General features: G+C 40.6%; 1 protein-coding gene across 2 annotated transcripts; it reads left to right on the forward strand.

Annotated features, from left to right (window-relative positions):
• The first annotated feature begins 1,091 nt into the window (after positions 1-1,091).
• LOC149828960 (transcription factor bHLH130-like) lies at positions 1,092-8,022 on the forward strand. 2 transcript variants are annotated; one of them, XM_090017822.1, is made up of 6 exons: positions 1,092-2,929; positions 3,846-4,222; positions 5,868-6,038; positions 6,982-7,047; positions 7,150-7,218; positions 7,515-8,022. In XM_090017822.1, the coding sequence occupies exons 1-6, from the start codon at positions 2,491-2,493 to the stop codon at positions 7,584-7,586; spliced, it is 1,194 nt and encodes a 397-aa protein (XP_089873948.1). In that variant the 5' UTR covers positions 1,092-2,490; the 3' UTR covers positions 7,587-8,022. The 2 variants fall into 2 exon arrangements, with proteins under 2 accessions (XP_089873948.1, XP_089873949.1); XM_090017823.1 differs by lacking the exon at positions 5,868-6,038 and having other exon boundaries at positions 1,093-2,929.
• The last annotated feature ends 15,671 nt before the right edge of the window (positions 8,023-23,693 follow it).

Consider the following 23,693-nt stretch of genomic DNA (forward strand, 5'->3'; position numbering starts at 1 on the left):
AGATCTGAGCGTCTCTCAAACGCTACTCTCACTTTTTTGATACAACTTCCTATCAAACTTCCGTTTTCTTGATATTTACACAGAGAAACTGCTCACAGGATCTGTGACCTAGTCGCGCTGGCTCTGCCTGACGTACCCCTTGCCCCTCAGGGAGTCATCGCGCTTCTGCTTGCGCAATGAGTGATGCCCATGGGATTTGAACCTAGACATCCTGCCTCGCTGCCTGGACTAAACAAAACCCCTTTGGGGCCCATCCTTGGGATTTAAAACCCTGTAGTTACTGGAACTAGGGATGGCAAAACCTGACACGACCCGCCAACCTGCCTCTTAGGCGGGTTCGGGTTGGGCTTAAGCCAACCCATTTAATAAACGGGTCGACCCGCCTAACCTGTTTATTAAACGGGTCAGGTTCGGGTTGGGGGTATGCCAACCAGCCAACCCGTTTAATAAATGGGTTAGGCGGGCGGGTCAACCCGCCAACCTGAGAACCCATTTACCCGACCCAACCCATTTATTAAATGGGTTGGCGGGTCGTGTCGGGTTACCCGTTTATTAAACGGGCCGGGTTCGTGTTTGCCAAAGCCGACCCGTTTAATAAACGGGTCGGTTCGGGTTGAGGTATGCTGACCCGCCAACCCGTCGGGTCGACCCGCCAACCCGACACGATTGCCACCCCTAACTGGAACCTACTCCGACTTGGGGATGAAGTTATGAACCCACCCAACCAAAAACTGAGGTCCAATCGAAGGAGTGACGTAAGCAAAACGTCCCCACCCTGTTCAGTTACATGTCATCACACGATCCCTCTCCTTTTCCATCTCACCCAACCAAAAATTTTTTAATACTTTTTTTTTTCAAAAAATCATATTAAATAAAAAAAACAATAAAAAAGATAAGCATTTTGGTAAAATTTCTTGATAGAAATGGTATTTTGGGAACTTGGCATAGAAAATAAATAAACCCCCAGTATTTAAAAAGAGGGAACCTGAGAGAGTGGACGTATGTGAGTTCTCATTGGCTGCTCTCTCTCTCTCTCTCCTTTTTACAGCCCAATATGCGTGTATAAATAAAGGCAAAACTTCACGTAAAATTTGGCGTCGAGTGAACGACTCTCTCGCTCTCGTTGTCTTTCGTCTATTTCTCTCTCTCTCTCTCTCGCTCGCTATTATAAAATATACAAGGGAAGAGGGGAAGCGGAGGAAAGGAGGAGGTAGAGGAGAAGTAAAGATTTGTACTGCGCTTTTCATTGCTTTAAATGGAAGGAGTACAGGGTTTTCGGAGGAGTAAATACGGAGCTAAAAACGGAAAGATCTCCTGCTCTCTCTCTCTCTCTCTCTCTCTCTCTCTCTCTCTCCCTAAGCCCAGCCTCTGCTTCTAACGAGCTCTAGGTCAAGACCAGCGGACTGCCTCAGGGAAGACCTTCTTCTTCCTCCTCCTCTTCTTCTTCTTCTTCTTCTTTTTCTTTTGCTTTCTTCTCCTCCTCTTTAGCTCTCTGCGGTGAATTTCTGGTGTTTTCTTCTTGCGGTTTGCCGAAACATTTCACTTTCCTTGAAACCTCGATGATTCCTTTTTTCCTGCTTTTTGGAAAAAAGTAAAGGTTTTCGAGGTTAAATAAAAGGAAAAAGGAAACGAGAAAAGTCAGGTACTTCTCTGCTGACCGCACGATTTCCAGGTCAATCTCCGATCAGATCGAAGTGCGGCGGGGTTGAGCGCCGAACTGGGAGGCGTCTCGGTCGAATTTCGTCGTCAAAACCGTCCATTTCTCGATTTGATTTCCGCGGTCCGAGCAGACCTCGTGCTCCAAATCGAGAGTTTTTTCGGTTGGGTTTTTTGGCGAAAGAAGTAAAAAATCCATTTTTTTTAGGAGTTTTTCGTGCTCTCGATAGGCGGATTTGGGAGAAAGAGTGGAGATAGGAAGACGGAAGACGGAAGCAAGTTTCGCGATCTCTGATTCGCTTGTCTTCTTTATCTAATTCGTTATCGGAATTAGGACTCGAGGTAAACGGAAAGAGAAATCCTTCAGTTTCTCTCGATTTCGGATTAGAAATCTGCCATTGTCTAGCTCGACTAGGGCCAAAAAGCGAAATGAAAGTTAGAAAAGAGAGAAACCTGGAATTTTGTTCTTCTTTTCTTTTGTTTTTTATTTTTTCTGAGCGTCTGCTCCGCCCTTCACAGTCGAGTCGGTCGAAAATTTCAATAAAAAAATAGTAAAAAGAAAAGAAAGAAAGGAAGACCCCGGAAAGTGACGGAATTGATCAGTTGAAAGATGCAGTTGGAAAAGGTGGAAATTCCGTGATTCCTTTAGGGTTTCAGACGTTTCTTTAGCTGAAAAAGAAATTTTCTTTTTGCGAAGAAAAAGGGAAGAAAGAGAGGGAAAGGGAGAGAAGCGAGCGAGTTCAGAATTTCTCCGATCCCGATTTCCCGGCGAAGAGAGGAAAAGAGAAAGGCGCCCGATTTCCCGGAAACAGATAGAGAATTTTCGATCTGACGATGGATTTCGCCGACCACGGTGCTGCTCCCAGCCTGTTGCGCTACCGTTCCGCGCCGGGCATGCTCCTGGCGGGCCACATCACCGACGAAGCCGACGACGAGGACGCGGCGGCGACGGAGAACGCCTTTGCGAGGTTCTTTTCCGGAGAGTCATCGTGCCTCGCGTCCGAGTCGAGGGAGTTCCGGCCTGCGGGAGACGCCGGGGGCATAAAGGAGGAGCCGGCGCAACACCAGCAGAGCGGCGGCCACTTCGCGGCGGCGTCCTCGCCGATGCTGTACCAGTCGATACCGGCGGCAGACGGAGGCGGGACGTCGTTGGGAGGGGTGGGCGTTGGCGGCCTTTGCTTCGAGGCGGGCGCCGTTAGAAGTAACGGCGGCGGGCTCGTGAGGCACAGTAGCTCCCCCGCCGGGTTGTTCTCCCACCTGACGGTCGGTAACGGTGAGTTTTTCCGTTGCATTTTCTTTTTCTTTCTTTTTTGCGATCGGATTTGTTTAAAGGGGTTTTCTTGGTTTTGGGGTAAAACTTAATCTTTCGGGGCTAATCTTGGTGATTAGTGAATGTGAAGTTCGAAAAGCTCCCCACTCGAACTTTTAGTTTTCTTTGAGATCGATGACGGTGGATACTAAATGACGAATATACGCCTGCCGTATTGATGTTTTGCCCGGGGGTCATTGTGGTCATTTCACCTTTGCTCGAGATCGACAGTAGTCGTTCTTTTACCGTGGTTGTTTTTGAGTCTGACTCGTCGCGTTGTGGAATTTAAATGACCAGGCTCTCCCTAAATACTTAGATTGTGTTTTAAAAAGACCATCTTGCCCTTGAGGTTAATGAGGTTTTGATGAGGGGTGGGTTAGTCATTTTAAAATAATCGAAGGGAGGGTGTTTGGAGACGAGAGCAAGGGCCCTTGTTGAACAATGGCGAAACGTCATCGACCGAGCACCGAAGTATCCTGGAAATGTTTCAGAGGGTATTCTCGTCAACAAGATACCGTCTTTGTTGGTTCTTTGTCTACAATATTGTAGTTTTTTAAAGTTTGCTTTCAAATGTGGCTCAATAAAAATTTCCTTGGTTGTACTGCAGCTTGTAGTACTACTAATACTCCATCCATGTTGTTAATTAACAACAATCATACAACACCTAACGGGTCGTAGACTATGATATATTAACCAATGATACAATTACAAATAATACCTTTTTTTTTTTAAACGGTCCGTAACAAGTCACAGTAAAACGATAAACAGTATTCTTTTCCTTAGGCGGAAAAAGAAAAGCAAAAGCAAAAGCAGTTGAGATGTAGATCGTTCCGTTCTAGATGTGCGGTTTTCCTTATTTCCACCATGTTGTTTTCGGCAGGGTACTCTGTGATGAGAAACATGGGGAGCTTCAGAAATGGGAGCGGCTCGAACGGCGAGACGGCGCCAGCGAACCGGTTGAAGCCGCAGCTGAGCTTTCCGAGCCAGGCGTCGTCGACGACGCGGCTCATGTCTCAGATACCGGAGATGGGGTGCGATGGCATGGCGGCCAGCAGCTCGGAGGAGGGTGGCTTCGCTAACGGGAGCCGAGGGCGGTGCGGCTACCTCCCTGGCTTCGCCGTCGGCTCGTGGGACGACTCGCATATCGTATCGGAGAACTTCTCGGCTCTGCATAGCACGGATGTCATGGCGAGAAAACGCGCCAGAGATTTGGACGCGAAGATGATGCCCGCTGGTTTTAACATCTCCCACACTCAGGTACCCATTTTTAGTTTTACATGGTCTTCTTAGTCGACTCTCTCTTGACCCAGGTGTTACTGTTAGCGTTAAAGATTCCTAAATCCTAATCATAAGTCACGTAGGTAGGCTCGAGAGGCTGGGCATTTATTCTGATGGACCAATTTACCAACGAAACCATAAAAAATCGGATAAGTTGCAATATTAATATTAAGCCCACGAAGTTTTACGCCGTCGCACAGTGATTGCAAGTATGGCAGACGGAGCCAGGACGGCTAGGTCTCTAATATTGGAGACGGTTTCTCCGTGTAAATCAAAGACAAAAAAGCACCGAAATAACCTAAGTTATCCAAGTTTCCGGACAAATGGTTGCACTCAAGAAACCATAAAGAACCGAGTCTAGAATTACGAGTCCTGAGTCGACTGCCGAGTTGGGTCCTAGCCTTACGTCTTTGCTGAGACAGTAAGTGATTTCCCACAACAAAGTTTCTCGGCTGCTTTATTTCACATCCAGGTCTCTCTCTCTCCCTCTCCATTATTTTGTGGGTTTACTTTAGCAGTTTTACGTGCATTTTTTTAAGTGGGTAGCTAACTGGACAGTTGGTGCGCATAGTAGTGGGATTTTTTTTTATCGGGCGCGAGAGATGGTTAAAAGTGAAGAAACATCTTGGACTCCGCGTCTTGTCAAGACTTGCTTTTCCATGATAATAGAAACCCCCAGGGCTCACGTTCAGCCCATGCACGTGTGGACCATTTAGTCCGTATTCCAAGTTTAGAAAGAAACTCTGGTGCGGACTTAACTTAACAACCTAAGTATTCCGTTTTTTTTTTTACAACCCAAAAAGTGTGGCCATTAAGAATTCCTGTCACAAGGCTTCTTCCCCCATCAGACCGTGGTCCTCCCCCACATTCATTTCGTTTCTTTTTACCTTTTTCCCTTGTCTTCTCTCTCCGGAGGGGATGAATTTAGTGCGGAAAGGGACGAGAGGATGATCTTAAAAAAAAAGCCTTAAAAATTTGTTGGGTCTTTTTGTCAGTGTATAAATTCGTCATGGTTTCATCATTTTCCTCTGACACCCGTGGACGTTTTCATGTCCATTATCAGGTCGTTCTTTGGTGAGCCACAGTTGATCCCGGTAGCCGGGTCGGTTAGGGTCTAGGATGGCTCGGGTGAGCCGTGTCGTTCGGGGACAAAAAAACATTTAATTTTAGGCCTATTTTGGAACCCAGCCGTACTACCTCACTTGGCTGGGCCAGGGCCAGGATGGACAGATATGAATGACTCGTCCTAGTCATTCTGGTTATCTTGGGACGTATATGTCCCCCCTCCCGTACCATCCACGTGGCTCAGCTGGCGTGCATAGGGGTGCGTTCTGACTTGTGCATAGGGATGGGACTCTGCTTGATCATAGTTCGAACTAAGCTAGATCGAGAAAATAAAAATGCCTTTCTACGTGGCCTTAAACCTTCTTGAGTCAGCGGGGGACCGCATCCTAGTCCCCTTTTAGGTTATAAGAGTAAACTAGCATTCAAGCATTAGTGGGGTGTTTGATGTTCTAAAGCTAGACCATGGACTGTCTGCCATTACAATTCTACTATAAAAAATGCGAAATGAGTGCGTATTTAGTATGGATTTGTTATATGTAATTGAATGTGTTGTCCGCAGAATGGAGAATCGCTAAGCCACGGGCCTGGTTTGACCCATCAGTTCAGTCTGCCAAAGACATCGTCCGAGATGGCTGCCGTGGAGAAGCTTATGCAGATGCATGACTCCATCCCGTGCAAAGTCCGGGCCAAGCGCGGTTGCGCCACGCACCCTCGAAGCATCGCCGAGCGAGTATGGCGGTCTCTTCACTTCTCCTCTTTTTATTTTTGCTATAATCTTAGCTCTTAATCTCTCTGAACATTGAACATTCACGCCCAGCATAGGCCCTTGGGGTGAGGGTCTAGGAGTTTTACGCCATCGGGACGGCGACTATGTCTATGTGCCTGGGTGCAGTTTCTTCCCGTTATAAACCAAAAAATAAAATAAAATCTCTCTAAGTCGTAGATAACTGGGTGCGTCCCAACACTAAGTTATTGCAATTATGTTGCCTCTAATCAGTAATCAGTTTTAAGTGGCCAATGGTGTTTGGGGCGAGTCGGGACAACTCCTCCAATCAGCTAAACCTGGGTTTTATTTTAAGCCTGTAGGCATGGATCCTCTTAATGGGATTTCCACACATCCTTTTACTTATGTAAAATGGGGTTGTGGTCCTGATCGGACAGACACAAACCTGGCCTGGGTCCTACCATTGCCGTTCCCAGCCGACCGTTTAAATGGAACCTAATGTAGTTACAGTTCTGCCAGGAGCAGAGAAGCGTGAGGTTGAATTCTTAACTGACCTACTGTCAGTCGATATCCTCCTAGACCAACCACCTTAATTAGTTTTTACTAAACCATAGCTCCATCATGCATCCAAGACTAGTTAGCCACGCCGGAACTACTGGACGAGTCGTACAGCTCCGTCGAGCCCACTTGGTCCACTAAGAACCGATTGGCATGTAATAGTGATGGCGTGGTAGGCAATGGGATCAAAGCGAGGTGCTTCGTGGGGTTAGAAAAAAAAGATTATGCAGCCTTGCAGATTTCTGCAAAGACTTGTCGGGTTTTATTTTATGTTTTTTAAAAACTCAAACACATCGATCGCTTTCCTTATGAATAATTATAAAATATGTGCGCATTAATATCAATCAATATACTTTTGTTACTGAGTTTCTTCTGCATCTTTTCCAAACAGGTAAGAAGAACGCGCATAAGTGAGCGGATGAGAAAACTGCAGGAGCTTGTGCCCAACATGGATAAGGTAAATGCCATCATTGTAATGATCTAACCAAGACCAGTTGTAACTTGTAATGGATTTTTTTAAGTGGGGATATTGCTGACCGTCAGTGGTGTCCTTGGGCAGCAAACGAACACGGCGGACATGCTGGATTTAGCAGTCGACTACATCAAGGACCTCCAGAAGAAGGTCAAGGTATGCAACAGAAAAAAGAAATTGCAATTATATAATGAGCACATGCTCAGGCTTAATCGCCTGCACTGTCGGTTGGACCGTCTGATCGAGATGCCAACGCACCAGATGCTTTCTCTGACATGCGTCATTAGTGCATGTCAGACCAAAGCGCCTGGACCGGCTCTATTGGAATCCAACGGGGGAAATCTTCATATTTTACCAAGTGGCTCAGTGGGCTCAAGCTCACGACATCATTACCCATCTTCTCGATCAAGTATCTTTTTCTAACTTTTATTTTTACCATTTTTTTTTAACAGGCGCTTTCTGAGAGCCGTTCAAACTGTACGTGCGTCAGCAAACAGAAGTCATACCCAAGCTCCGGAATGTGAATTTCTGTGCAATCCCTGAGAGAAGAGGAGAGAGTAGAAAAAAAAATTCTGACTCTTTTTAGAGAGAGAGAGAGAGTAGCAGCTGTTTGTGACCACATAGATGCTTGACTCTAATTAGTGAGGAGCGAAGAAGGCAGGGAGAGGAAAAAGTTGGGGTGGTAAGCAGGATCAGCATCTTTTGATCTGGGTGTAAAATCAGTTATAACCTAACGAGATGTAGCCTTTGCAGTAGAAATATGTGTAAAAGTGGGTGGTCTGCTAAAACGTAGAAAGATCTGATGGATTTTCTTTCTTTTTTTTCTTTTCCACTTTTCAACCTAGTGTTAGGGTTTTATTGTGAAAGTGAAGATCGCCCTTCATCTGTCTGTATCATTCTGTAATTTGTCACGGTTTTTAGTAAAGTGTGTCATAACTAATAAATGGTCCTTTCTCCTTTTATTGTCGTCGATGTAATAAATGCAATTCCTTTTAGCTGTTCATCTTTGTGATGGATGGTGGTGAGGGACGAGACCTGGCCCACCAACTTTTAAGCCTGGGCTGTTATTTTTCAACGGGAGTGGGTTGTTGAGGTGGTTAGTAAGTATAAGGTTGTGAAATTTGGTTTTGGATCAGGTGATATCGAAAATCACCATTAATGCATCTCGTGAAATTCTGCGCCAAGGGGTCTGGGCCTTTGCCACTAGACAGGTGGTAAAGGTTAAGATTCTCATGGCCGGAAGCCTAAGCCCAGCATAGGCTCGGAGGGCAGGGGTCTTAGTTTCTGAGTTTTATGCCTCTGGCACGACGACGGACGGTATGTCAGATTGAGTCAGTGGACCAGGTTTTTGTATTGGGTGTGGTTTCTTGGGGGTTATGAAATCGAAAAAAGAAAATGTCAGTTGGAGAAAGATTGAGTTATGACGATTATCGTCCAGTATAACTTGAGACATCGAATCTTTCTGTAAGATTAAAAAGTAGGATGAACTTCCAAGCTTGTCTAAGACACCAACGAATCTAAAAGCACAAAACAAAGAGATAGGCACTTAAAAACTAATACAGTTAAAGACATTGTGTTAAGAACGTGTATAAGTGTATTGTAGGCCAAGGCAGTGAGAGTGACCTTACAGGTATACAATCTTTGCTGTCTTTAGCGAGAGCAGGTTGTTGAATTCAGTCTACTTGCCTTCGAGTTGCCATTCAGAACTATCTTAGGCTGCGAATTGAAAATCACCATTGATTGTACTTTGAAGTGTTTTTTGCCGGATGGCAAATCCCCCCAAAAATCTTTTGAATGGGGGATTTTGCATGCGACCCTTCATCCACCTTGATGGATGGTGGATATTGACAATAACCATCAATGGTGATTCGCAATATCACCTGATCTCATCTCCATCATCCATGGCGCCTGATAAATCCACTTGCCATTCATAACCACAAAACTTGAGGTTAAATTTTATGCTATGTTGTATTCTTTGTTTTTCAATTAAACTTGAACTAAATGCCTGCCTAATAAGGGATTGTCAAGGCTAATAGTTGACAGTACGTAAGCTTACAGACACTGCATCAAAAACACATAAGACTAAAATAAAAAGATGCACACACGATTTTAACGTGGTTCGGTGAACTACCACCTACATCCATTGTACTCCACTCAACAATATAATTTGTAGAGTTTTTCACTATTTAAAGTATTACATGGCTTATAGACTTTTCTTAGTTGATGTTCTCTAGATTCTTCTTCTTTGATACGATTATTACATTTACTATCTCGGTTACTCTCTATTCTAACCGTATTAGATTTAATATCAAGATTATAGTTATCATCGATAATCTTGATATTATCAGTAAGCTTCTGTTTGATAATGTCGATATCATATCTGCTTGTGAGTGTCCCATTGTCGATAGCTTCATATGTGGCCTTATCAGAACCTCTTGTGAGAGTCCCATTGTGATCTCTATCATAATTGGTTGCACATTTGCCTTTATCAGAATCTCTTGTGAGAGTCCCATTGATGTGCCCTATATTATCGTGATTTCTATCATAACCAACTTCACATTTGACAATATCAAAACCTCTTGTGAGAGTCCCATTATCGTGATCGATCTTGTTTGTAACCAGCTTCACATTTGAACTTATCAAAACCTCTTGTGAGAGCCCCATTATCGTGACCAATATTATCTCTCTTCCCACTATCGTGCCCGATATCATCTCTATTATTAACAGTCTCCCTCAAACTGGTCGTGGGCGAAGCAGAAAGATCCAGTTTGATACGAAGATCAAGAAAGTGAGTGCGCGACAATGACTTGGTAAAAATGTTGGCAAGTTGTTTTGACGAGGGAACATAACGAGTGATGAGAGTCTCCAGAGCAACTTTTTCTGGAACAAAATGATAGTTGATTTCAACATGCTTCATGCGAGAATGAAAAGTTGGCTTGATGGTAGTTTGAAGTGCCAAAATATTATCACAGAATAAAATAGGTGGTTGACGGAGGAAGATTCTCAAGTCACGTAGAAGGAATGTAAGCCACATAAGTTCAACAGTAGTAGATGCCATTGATCGGTATTCGGCTTCTGAACTGAACCGAATAACAGTAGGTTGCTTCTTAGCACTCCAAGAAATACAATGTTCCTAAGAAACATGTAGAAGCCAGAGGTAGAGCACCACGTAATGGTGCATTCTGCCCAATCGACATCGAAAAAAGCATATAAGGACAATGATTTGTTGGAGAATAGTCGGATCCCGTGATCAATAGTGCCGTGAAAAAAATAAATAATCCGCTTAACCATTTAAAAATGAGAGTTGGTCAGGTACTGCATAAACTGACTAACATAGTTAACACTGAAGGAGAGATTAGGTCGAGACATAGTGAGATATTGAAGACCTCCAACTAGACTGCGGTAAAAAGTGGCATCTTGAAAGGGCAAGTCACCATCCATTATGCCAGCAACATGAGCCACCATGGGTGTTGAGACAGGCTTGACGCCAACCATTTGAGCCTTGTCAAGAAGTTCATAAGATAGGGCCTTTGATTCAGAAATAGACCCCCGAAGGACCAGTGAACTTCAATGCCCAAAAAATAGTGTAAGAATTCAAGATCTTTCATGGCAAACTCTTGACTGACAGTGTTAATGAACTGATGAAGAAATTGAGAATCATTGCCAGTTAGAATAATATCATCAACATAGAGCAGAACAATAATTATCAGGGATCCACTTTTGAAAATGAATAACGATGGGTCAACAATACTGGAGAAGAAACCAAGAGAGATAAGAAATGTGACAAACGGATCATGCCACACTCAAGTAGCCTGCTTGAGCCCATACAGGTTTTTTTTTAGTTTGCAAACAAAATCCGATCTTTGAGAATCTTGAAACCCTGGAGGTTGATCAAAGAACACAGTTTCATTCAAATTACCATGTAAAAAGGCATTCTTAACATCCAATTGGCGAATATCCCAATCGTGAGCCAAGGCAAGGGTAAGAACAATCCGTATGGTGGTTGGCTTGATCACTGGGAAAAAAGTTTTCAGGAAATCAACACCTGGTATTTGATCAAATCCTTTAACAATAAGACTAGCTTTGAGTCGTTCGAAGGAGCCATCACTTTAATTTAAGTTTGGTTTTATAGACCTGCTTGCACTGAATGATATGCATGCCAGGCTTCTCAGGCACAAGTTCCCATGTATCATTGAGATGAAGAGCATACATCTCCTCAAGCATAGCACCACACCACCCATTATGAGCAAGGGCAACCGTGAGGCTCTTTGGTTTTAGAGGCATAGAGAGAGTGATGCAATGCTACGGTGGACTCAGTACACACCGATCCATAATCCAGGATCCAAACGAATCCAAATGCATGCAGAAGCTTATACGATATAGAGTCTGAACCTGAACATCTAGAACACTTATGTTTAGTGTTCGATATCCTCAGAAAGGAATAATTTTATGCATCTATCGATAAGTGTGTCTTTTAGGCCACTGAAGTTTTGTTCTTTGGTTACGTGGTCTCAACAACAGGTATATCTGTTGACCCTTCAAAGGTCAAGTCAATTCAAGATTGGCCTGTGCCAAACTCCATTACTATCATGCGTAGCTTTCATGGGTTAGCTTCCTTCTATAGGAGGTTCATTTCGCATTTTAGCAGTATTGCTGCTCCATTGACCGATTGTATTAAAGGTAAGACCTTTCAATGGAATTCGGAGGCTCAACAATCATTTAAGCGTTTGAAATCCCATCTATGTTCGACATCAGTATTAGTATTGCCTAATATTAGTATCTAATGTTGTCGCTGATGCCCTTAACTAGGGAGGTAGACCAAGGGGTGAGGGGTCTTCTTCATTTTCGAAATTGTTAGTGTGGCTAGTTTCTGAGTGAGAAAAAATCAAGTTTTGGTGTGATTGGTCCTTAAAAGAAAGCTATCTTGGTGTGAAAGAAAAACTGAACTTCGTTTTTATGTGGAAGGTGCTCTTGTGAAGAAGTTCTATTCATGGTAGTTGTTATGAGTTTGTTCGTGGTGGTTGTTCATCCATCCCTATTGTTTGTGGTTCTCCTTTTGGCGTCGGTTGCTTCATAACGATAGCCATTATCGGTTTCAAGCCGGATATCGTCATTGGTTCTTCGTTCTTTTCCCTTTGTTACTATTATCATTTGTATCTTGCGGTTTTCGTTACATATTGTTGCTAAGTTGTAACTAGATCGTTGTTGTTTGGTGAATGCATATTAGAGGTCTTTTACATTATCAATTGTCTATTTGAAATTAATTTTTTTCTTGAGTTATTGCCATGTATGCATGAACTCGGATGTTTTCAAAAAGGCCAAATCGTTGTTCCGTGATAACAGAGAAGTCTTTGATAAAACAGTCGTGTCAGACTCATTTCTGAACAAAGTTTCGCGTTCTTTAGCTTCCCAGAAAGCTAAGATGATTGTTTTCAACTTTGTAGTTGAGACTATATCATGATTCGACTGTTTAAGACCTTGAAAATTGTTGTCAAAGTCTCGAACTGACAGTGGCCCACTGTTATTGATCTAGTTCAGAACACTCCTAGTAGTGTTCGGTATTTTTCCATTAACTGAAGATCCCCTGCATGAAAATTAGAAATTTTTTATTCTGTGAAAAGCTAAGATCAAAACCCACATCTTTTATGTTTGGTGATTTTATTGAATCATTGCCTTTGTATTCCAAAAATATCAATTTCTGTTGTCATTTAATACTTGAATGTTATTTCCTGCAACAATATTTTTTTATATCATTCAGAATATTCAAAAATTCATAGAGAACTGTAGAAACATTAAAAAATTACGATCTTTAGTGTTCTGGAAAGGTCTAGATCTGACCTTCATTTTGTCAATTGTGAATTTTTGCAAACTTCAATGTTTAAAGGATCAAAAATTGCTTTAAAGAGTCTACTCCTGAAAATCAATAATCTGTATTGGACTCGTTTAGCAGTCCCGGTGTCAAGTCCGTGGATCGGACATTACTGCTCCAAATCTGGTATTTCTGGATTCGTTGGAAAGCTATAAGAATTGCGCACAACTTTTATTTGGACCTTCTCTGTCGAAACAAAGCGCACAGATCCCAAAAATCTATTTTTTCAGAGTTCTGTTCAGACTCTATATCGTATAAGCTTCCGCGTGCATTTGGATCCGTTTGGATCCTGGATCGTAGATCGGTGTATACCGAGTCTACCTTAGCATTGCATTAGAGAGTAATAAAGTATTTAGGATTGGGCTTTACTATATTGTCCCGCATACCTGTGATCATATGATGGTGTCGAGGGACAGGGGCGACTTCAACACTGTCTTTGTTTGCAACCGTCTGGTTAACACCATATGTAGAAGGACTACATGGCTGAGGATCCATAGAGAGGACAGTGACCAAGTCAATTTCACTTTGTTCATGTGGAGGGATCAGAACAACATGTGAAGAGTCACATGTCATATTTCTTGGATCATGTAAGTCATGAATGTCGATCGAGGTGAGGTTAGTCTTAGCGGACCACTCATCCAGACTTGTGAGCTCACTTCCATGTTGGTTGGCAGAGAAGAGTAGTCCAGGTTTATGATATGAGAAGACATTTTCATCAAAAACAACATGTCTTGATGTATAAACCTTCCCAGTAGGGGGGAAAAAACAATGGTAGCTCTTGTGGTAATCACTATAACCCAAAAAAATACATAGTAACATTTTTTGATCAAATTTGTTGGTAGCATAGTTCCCGAGGTATGGAAAGTATCAGCATCCAAAAACTCTCAAACTTGTATAATTCGGTTTCTTCATAAATACCTTTTCATATGGAGTTTTTATAGATAAATTTGGCATGGTTAGCCGGTTGATGATTCATTTTGCCATTAAAAAGGTTGGAATTTGAGCATGAAAAAGTATGGTCAACCCCAGTTCAAAGATAGACCGATGTTTTAATTCAGTTATACCATTTTGTTCTAGAGTTTTTGGGCAGCTTTTATAGTGGACAATCCCATTGGACTTTAAGTAAGTCCTAATTTCATTACTCCCAAACCTATCGCCTTTAGTGGTTTGAAAAATCTTTATTTGTTTCTAGAACTAAGTTTGAACATACTTATGAAACTCAATTAATTTGTCGCATAATTTAGATTTATGTTGTAGGAAAAATATTCAAGAAAAACGAGAATATTTATCAATAAATACTGCATAAAATATGAAATCTTTATGAAAAGTAACAGGAGCAGGTCCCCATAAGTCACAATAAATTTTTTTAAACAACTTCGTGCAATGATCATCAATAGAAAGAAAAGGAAGTCTACTTATTTTACCCATTTGATAGCTTGCACATATGGTGCTTTTAACAGACTTTGATGTTATTGAAATAATTTTTTTTTCCAAAAAATCAACAACCTGTGCATGCACATGCCCAAGTTGTTGGTGCTAGACTTCCCAACTTGAGTGTCTAAATCGTGAAGAGAAGAAAACTTGCTTTTTATGATCGACCTGGGTCCTTTAGTTGTCGAATCCATATAGATCTCTTACTCTACTTTCTGTTGCCACCTGTCTGCTCGTCCTCTTGTCCTTAATTACAAAACCATCAGATGAGAATTCAAATAAACAAAGCATATCAAAGGTTAATTGACTTGCAGATACCACAATCTTTTTAATCTCAGAAATGACAAGAACGTTGTTCAGGTAAAGAGAAACGTCACCATTCTCAATTTTCGTGGATCCAACATGAGTGATATTTAATTTGGCACCATTTCCAACCATGATTTTTTCATACCCATAATACTTGGAATAAGTTTCAAGATTACTTGGATTGGCAATAATGTGCGAGGTGGCTCCTGTGTTAGGAAACCAATCTTGATCTTGACTATTAGCAAGTTTCATAGCAGCAAGAGCATGCAAGACATCTTCAGCTTGATAGGCATGATTAAAGCAGTGTCAACAGTTGATGGTTCATTTTGCCATATATTTGACATAGTACCCCATTTTCTTTTCCTTGATTGCCTTTAGCATTTGGTTGATTAAAACCAGATTTGGTTTTATTTTGATTGAATTGACTGTCGCCCTGACCAACTTCAATAAAGTCACATCCCTTTGAGTTAAACTGTTGCTTTGAGTTAAATTGATTTTTCTGAGTGGTGAATTTTTTGCCCCAAAAAGGTAGAGTTTTCATTAACACCTTCTTCATTAATAGTGCACATGGTTTCACGCCCTTGAAGCAGGCCAACTACATCATCATATAATGGAAAGGGTGGCTTTAGCATAGTTGTAATAAATGCATCATGCTTATGACCAAGCCCATTGAGGAGCCAAAATACCATGGTTTCATCTTCCACGGGCTTGCCAATGGCCACAAGTTCATCATAGATTTTTTTGAACCCATTGACATATTTATTTACTGAGAGATTTTTCTTCGGGTATGATTGCAACTTTTGTGTCAACAGAAATTCTCGTTCCTTTGAAATATGAGCAAAGGCCTTGATAAGAGTATTTCATACCTCACTAGATGTTTGGCTGCCAATGACAAGACTCGGCACTTCCTCTGACAGGGTGCTTGTGATCCATCCTCGCAGCAGCCTGTCAAACTTTTTCTAGGCAATAAACTCTGGATTTGAAACACCATCAATGGTTTGAACTGGGATGGGAGTTTTGCCATCTACAAAGCAAATCGTGTCTTGGCTCTCAATAAGTCCAAGCAACTGTGTCTTCCACAATAAGAAATTCAAGTGGTTGAGTTTGATTGTAACAAAATTCACCATATTCAGGTTGAAGGGGTACGAGAACTTGATAGAGCAATCAATGGATGTTGACTCCATTAAGAAGAATAAACCAATCACCCAGGATGCAAGAAACTTTGATACCATACAAATAAAAAGATACACATACGATTTTAAAGTGGTTCGTTCGGTGAACTACCACCTACATCCATGATACTCCACTCAACAATATCATTTGTGTAATTTTCCACTATTTAGAGTATTACATGGCTTATAGACTTTTCTTAGTCATTGTTCTCTAGATTGTTCTTCTTTTTTATATGATTATTACATTTACTATCTCGGTTACTCTCCATTCTAATTGTATTAGCTTTAATATCAAGATTATTGTTATCATCGATAATCTTGATATTATCGATAAGTTTTCGTTTGATAATGTTGATATCATATCTGCTTGTGAGATCCCATTGTCGATAGCTTCATATGTGACCTTATCAAAACCTCTTGTGAGAGTCCCATTGTGATCTCTATCATAACTGGTTGTACATTTGCCTTTATCAGAATCTATTGTGAGAGTCCCATTGATGTGCTTGATATTATCGTGATTTCTATCATAACGAACTCCACATTTGACAATATCAAAACCTCTTGTGAGAGTCTCATTATCATGACCGATCTTGTCGTGATCTTATTTGTAACCAGCTTCACATTTGATCTTATCGAAACCTCTTGTGAGAGCCCCATTATCGTGATCGATATTATCTCTCTTTCCAATATTATCGTGCCCAATATTATCTCTATTGTTAGCAAAGACACCTCGTGACTTTTACTACAAAGTAAATAAACAATGTTTGCAGTTTGTTACCCGAATTCCTATATCTAACCCATCTTCAAAATGTATAGTCATCACTTGTCCTTTTTCTTCTAACAAAAGTTATTTTGTCTGCCTAAAAAGGCACAAAGTCACGTTATATAGGTGAATATTAGGTCACTGCCAATCTTTCGGCCCACAGAAAGCAAACTTTTAACTCTTCCCAAAGAAGGGTTTACATGTAGTAATACTAAGAGCGGATCTATCTAGTGTGCTTCAGGTTTAAGATGCATGTGCAAGTATACGTATCCCAAGAGTCGATTCCAAAATTATATAGAGCAATGCCAGAGCCCTTAAGGTTGGACTCGTTCAAAAACGCGTTTGGCAGGTTTTCACGAGCACAGATTCTGGGGCGTTGATCATCGGTCTTTTAGATGCTTGCAACCTGCACAAATAGTTTAAGACTACACGTGAAAATGCTGGCTATTACAGGACCACGTGTTGTGCGTAATTAACATTTGGTAATAACGTGCATTTAACGGCAAGGAAACATTTGGTACTGATACTGATATATATATATGAGAACTAGAAATATGAGTATTTTTAATATTTGTTTTTGCAAATCCAACCACGCGGATGTGCTTGGCATGGTGAATTTGCTAGGAATCAAACATTGGGTAGTGTATTTTCTATGAAAAAATGTGATTTTTGAATGCTTGAATATTTTATAAAGATTATGAGCCATTGATTTTAAAGTCTTAAAAAAATATGGTTTATGCATCAAAATTGGACGATACAAGAGCAGGTTCTTATAAAACCAAACATGAAGATCACATCTTTATGGTTAGATTCAAGAGAAAAGAACAAAAAGTCTATAAAATTTTCGGTTTGCACATTAGTTGTTATATTCTAGTGATTATATATATATATATATATAGTAATGAGTTGGTGCCGCCTACTTTCTGGTTCTGACCTATCAAAATTATATTTTTTTGGTATTTTTTCTTACATCGATCTAACACCATGGATGTGATCTATAAGTTTTTTTAGTGGGAACCTGAATCTGACATGTATACAGGTTTTTTTGGTGATCCAAAATCAATGGTTACTAAGGTACCTGTTTTTTCTTGCTCATAAAAACATGTTTTTTCATTGAAAAAACATGTTTTTAAGAATAGATTCCCACTAAATCGAGCATGAAAAACACATATAACGGTTCAGATCTTTCATAAAATACTTCCAAACCATGGGATAGAATGGGGCAGAACGAGAGGAATGAGGCTTAATATGTTCAGTTCTGATATATATAGCTAGAGAGAGAGAGACCCTGTCATTGTGGGTGGGGGCGCATACCTGCTTTATGATTCCAGCTATGCCCTTTCAATGAGGGTTTTCTCAGAAATCTGTCCAGGCTAAATGGGTTGACAAATGGCACAATATTGCTTGGACTTGAAGCCACAAAATTTCTGCTCTTTGCTTCGTTGCTTTAAGGTCACCTAAAAGGTGAATCTGCAAAGGCACATTAGGTGTAGTTCCTAAAAGTCAGATCTCCTCTCTCTCTCTCTCTCTCTCTCTCTCTCTCTCCCCATCAATATCAGATTTTAATTCGCCATCACAAGAAGAAACTACTTCAAGCTTTAAATTTGCTTGGATCCCTAATGTTTGCCAGATTTTGCATGTGAGCAAACTAAAAAAAACCCACAAGATTTAAGTTGTTGGAGATGGTAAAGTAGCTCAATTTTTGCTCCCAAGAACTCCACTCATCTGGAAGGGGCGACTTGTGAATGTCACCAAGTTGATGGGACGTCACAAGTTCGAAACCCATGAGTGGCATCCCTTGCCGTAAGGACGATGCCTGGTGTACTCCCAGGTTGGCAGGGGACCTCAAGAGTTTTACCAACCTAAAGCCAGCCAATGTGCAGTCGGTGATGGGGGTTTTCTCTTGGATTATCCCCGAAAAAATAGTTCACTTTTACCAACTCCTAAGCTCAAAATTAAAATAACAAGAAAAGGGTTTTGCCCAAAAAAGATTGGTCAGATTCTTTAACAAGGCAGATTAGATCCAATACACGTTGGTGAAGCATAGTAAATCAGCTTTAAATCTGGTTGTCCATTCAATAATCCGATAAAATGAATCATGGTGTTATTAACATCGTGGCCCAGGTGTTAGGAGTCTCATCCTATTATTTGAATCACAATCTAATGAAGGTATCCACAATTCAGCCACTCAAGGTGACCTATGTGGAGCACTAATTAGCACAATACGTTTGGCTCCAAGGTTGGTTTGTGGACTTAGCCAAAATATAGCCACGGGATGTGAAGCATTATCAGGTTAGTCCATTTCTCCATTCTATTGAGATGACCTAATTAGTGTAGAATAAAGGACTAGTTGAAGCAGCCAAGGCCAAGATAAACGTTTATCTGGGCTTGGCTGCTTGAACTAACAGAGCTTGGTCCCAATCATGACGAATTCGATCGAGTCAAGTAAGACTTTGTTTGAGTCTTGCCTAGTCAAGCCTGAATCTTTGAACCGGTGATTCTCCAAGGCTCAAGAAAATCTCACCAACTTCGTGTGAGAGCAGGTCAGGTCATATTGTATATATAACCCATTCTTCGGTTATATTCAATCACAACCGCACATCTCACTTGATGGAGATGCGAGTGGGGCCCAATTTCTTATGTAGTTTTCGATTGAGATGCACAGCGGAGAATGAATATGACTGTTCATCGGTTATATACAATACGACGTGATCTGCTCTTCCTTCATGTACATGTGCCTCGTCATCTAATGCATTCACGTCCAACTTGTATACATAGATAAATTTTTTTTTTGAGAAATGAATATCAGGTTTTATTAGCAATACTGCTGTAAATATCTGCTGTAAAATAGTTAGCATTAATCCTAGCTAACAAGTAACAGCAGATAAGGGACAAGGAAAGATAATCTACAGTTAAGGTAAAAAGGGAAGAATCTAATCTAACGATTTTGCTAATAGGTTTTATATTAAAAATCAGGAGAATTTTATTCAATTGCAAAGAGTGACGAGGTGTCACGCGATACAAGCTACATCAGAGATCCGAACAGCTACATCAATTCTTTTCCAACGAAGCCTAATGAGGAGCTCACGCTTAGCAGTGCAAGCGACAGTGAAGATGTGGGGCAATCAGCACGGATCGTAGATCAGGTGAAGAGTCACAATCAACTCTACACCTCTTCTGGGCATGTTCGTATACATAGATAATTGATAGACTGGAACCATTCAAACAAGCACCATCAGCCGATTCACCTGATTTGTGCCATTTTTTGAGAAGAAGCTGGTTCTCGTGGATTTCTAACTAGGGCATGCTGTTGAAGGTTGGGGGTCATCAGAACCATGTCTGAATAAAACCCTTTGAGAGAGAGAGAGAGAGAGAGAGAGAGAGAGAGAGAGAGAGAGAGAGAGAGAGAGAGAGGTGTAACCTAACTAAATGTGACCAAACTCTAGTTCAGTTGCACCAATTGATGATGCACCCTTCCCCCCACTGTGACGTGAAAAATGCACATATCCATTTCTCACAACCAAGTAAAGTGGGAAGCGAGAGCAGGTTGTGCGTTCCCCCCGAACACCGGGCCACGTGTTCGGGGTCCCGAATGAGCAATATCACGGGTCCCAAGATATTCCTTCGTACACGAAAGCCCAATGAGCGCCAACGTGGCGCTCATTCGGACCCTAACATGCGGGACGCGTGTTCGGGGGGGGGGGGGGCTAGAACATACAACCTACCCCGAAAGGGTGTTGCTTGTGCACCACCGGAACATGCAATGTAGCTACAGTGCATGTCCCGGGGTCCCCACTGAGTGGGGTGCACCGGAGAGCCGTACACCGCCATACATCAGCCTGCAGGATGTAGGGCGGTGTTAGGCTCCCCCGTACACCCCACTGAGCACCACTCAACACTCACTGGGGACCCAGGAACACGCACTGTAGCTACACTGCGTGTTCCTGGGGGGAACATATAATCTACCAGCACGCACTGTAGCTACACTGCGTGTTCTTGGGGGGAACATATAATCTACCAGCACGCACTGTAGCTACACTGCGTGTTCTTGGGGGGAACATATAATCTACCAGCACCTGCCCCCGTGGGAAGCTGAGGAATCATGAAAGAGGCTCTTCACTGTTGAAGGAAACCCTGAAGCTCTTCTTTCCACCTTATGGTTCTTGTCACGTGCAAACCAGGGTTGCATGCGCACATGCTTTATGTGCCCAACTCTCTCTCTCTCTCTCTCTCTCTCTCTCTCTCTCTCTCTCTAAAAAGCCCAACCAGCACAGTGCATGACACGTCACTCGTGACATCACCATCATATTGAACTAAACTGGCTGGCTCATGACCATGCATGTCCATGTGAATGTGCATGTATGTGTTTTGAGGCAATAGTTAAGGACATACTTTATGCACTATGAATTCCACAGAAGTGAGGTTTATGTTGAAGTGGACCCTCCCTTTTATGTCTATCATAGTGACAAATATCGCCAGATTTATGAGAATCTCGAGAAATTATGTTTTAAAAGGTATTTTCTCACGATATATTCAAAATATCATGATTTTTCTGTCAAAACATAAATATCGCGATAAATTATGCTTTAAACAGTATTTTCTCATGAAATATTCAAAATATCATGATTTTTTCGTCAAAACATAAATATCATGATTTAAACACGTTATTTACACTTTTAATGGCTCTTTATCATGAAAAATGTGTGGTTTTATTTGTAAATATATTTTTTATTTTCTTATAAAAAAGATTATTTGTATTTTTAATTTATTTTATATTACCGAGATTTTGCCAAAAAATGCAAGATTTAAAAAAAAAACAAATTCTCATGAGTTTTTTACTGCCGATATTCTACCGTTTTTTAACTTTTGTCAATATGATCTCTATCTCCCTCCCTCACACCTTATAGACTTATAGTAGGCTTATGCCACTTTGTTTTCTTTCAGCTTCTACAAAAGGAAAAGTTAGAGGACCAACAAAAGCACGGTTGCAATTGGTGGGCCATCCTGTGTGCTCCGGTCTCATGCCGCAAGTGGAGCCCACCAAAATGGATGACACCCTTGTTTCCAAAGCACTAACCTTTCCCAACCACAAGCAAATCATAAATAAAATTGTTGGTAGGTATGATAAAAGGTCACCCTAGGACACCCTTCCTTTCATACAAAAAGTCGTTTGTCTTTGACAGGATATATAAGGGAGTAGCAGACTACGGCTTTGTGTCTACGGCAGCTTACCGTGAGTGAGTTCAAGTTGTTTTTTCCAAATCTAACCTCACAGATGTGTTGGGCATGGTGGATTTGCTAGGAAATGACACTTGAATAATGTTTTTGTCATAAAAAACATGATGTTTTAAGCTTTAAATATTTATGATATTTTATGAAAATTTAACACTATCGATTTTCAAACATTATAAAACCTATTTGCACATCGAAATCGAATGATGCAAGAGTCCATTCCTATGAAATCAAATACCTAAAACATATTTGTATAGTCAAAATCAAGAAAAACATGAACAAAAAACCTTCAAAAGCCCTATAGGCAATAATAGACATGGATCCATATAGGTGGCAATATATATATATATATATATATATATATATATATATATATATATATATATATATATATATATATATATAGAGAGAGAGAGAGAGAGAGGGAGAGAGAGAGAGAGAGAATTTCTTGTTCTGCTGCCCTATAGGTTTTAAGTGTTTTATGATAGATCTAAATCGTTAGATGTATTGAGCATGATCGATTTATTGAGAATTAACTCTTGGATCATGTTTTTTTGATGAAAAACATGATTTTATGAGCCTGGTACCTTCATAGCCATTGATTTTGGATCACCAGAAAAACCTATATACAAGTCAGATTTTGGCAATTCAAAAGCTTGTTCCCACTAAATAAAACCTATAGATCACATCTACGGTGTTAGACGTGAGAAAAAAATACTTTAAACTATGATTTTTGAAGAGGCCTAACGAGACCTAACAAAAAAGGGGGCCTAAAGACCACATTACTCTCTCTCTCTCTCAATATATATATATATATATATATATATATATATATATATATATATATATATATATATATATATATATATGAGGGGGAGTAGGCTCCCAAAGTACTTACTCTCACCTAATATGAACTATAAGCAATATTTAGTAAAAAACAAGTTTTTAATCATGTGATTATGGCATACATGTATGTTTTTTAAGGCCTTTAAAAATCAACTGCTCACAATGTATCAAAATTTCATAACTTAAAAAATTCTATTTTTATGTCAAAAAAACATTATCCAAAGTATGATTCTGATCAAATAAACTATGTTGAGTACATCCATAAGGTTTAATTAAGAAGATACAACATACAATCATGATTTCTAGTATCACACTCGAATTTTTACCAAGTAATTTTTTTTGAAATAGATTTAAGAAAAACCTTGATAAAATATGATTTAAATAATCATCCCAATATCAAGAAAGAAAATGGGTTTCAATACTTCAATATAAATATCTATATTTATTTACAACAAAATATGACGTGTACATTACACGACTCATAATTATAGCAAAACTAAAAAACCGAAAAGGTTTCCCAGAAGAAAGTCCAAGAGTTCATCCATCAAGGTCCACGACAGTATCTACTACACTCTATTTCACCTTCACCTTAGTCCTTAACATTTTTAATGACGATGGTGATAAACAACTTGTCATCGTACCAACCCACTACTCACATGATCACCAGTGAATATGAGCCAAGCCAAAAATTCATTTGTCAAAGATCCTTAACTCTGAAATACGAAGAGTAGACCCCTACCATAGGAGTTGACCTTCAGGTTTACTCAACATAAGAGAACAACTCAAAAGAGTCAATTCACCCCAACTAGGGTCGACTCACAAACCAAAAAACACACACACATATATAATAAACTCAAGAAGAGTTAACCATGCAATCTAAGGAGTCGACCCTCAGATACAAGTATAACATCAATAGACCGGAAAATGAGTCGACCCTTCACACACAGGGGTTGACTCTCAGAACAGAAAATTATAATGTCATTAAAAAGGAGTCGACTCCTTAGACATGGGG

This window comes from Nuphar pumila, chromosome 9 (assembly GCF_984573655.1).
Source record: "Nuphar pumila chromosome 9, dmNupPumi1.hap1.1, whole genome shotgun sequence".
NCBI classification, from domain to species: Eukaryota; Viridiplantae; Streptophyta; class Magnoliopsida; order Nymphaeales; family Nymphaeaceae; genus Nuphar; species Nuphar pumila.

What these genes read in the sequence shown, in the direction of transcription:
- LOC149828960 (XM_090017822.1), top strand. Translation starts at nt 2,491, where the DNA reads ATGGATTTCGCCGACCACGGTGCTGCTCCCAGCCTGTTGCGCTACCGT. An exon ending in CCACCTGACGGTCGGTAACG is followed by an intron (nt 2,930 to 3,845) that starts GTGAGTTTTTCC and finishes TGTTTTCGGCAG; the next exon opens with GGTACTCTGTGATGAGAAAC. An exon ending in TTAACATCTCCCACACTCAG is followed by an intron (nt 4,223 to 5,867) that starts GTACCCATTTTT and finishes TGTTGTCCGCAG; the next exon opens with AATGGAGAATCGCTAAGCCA.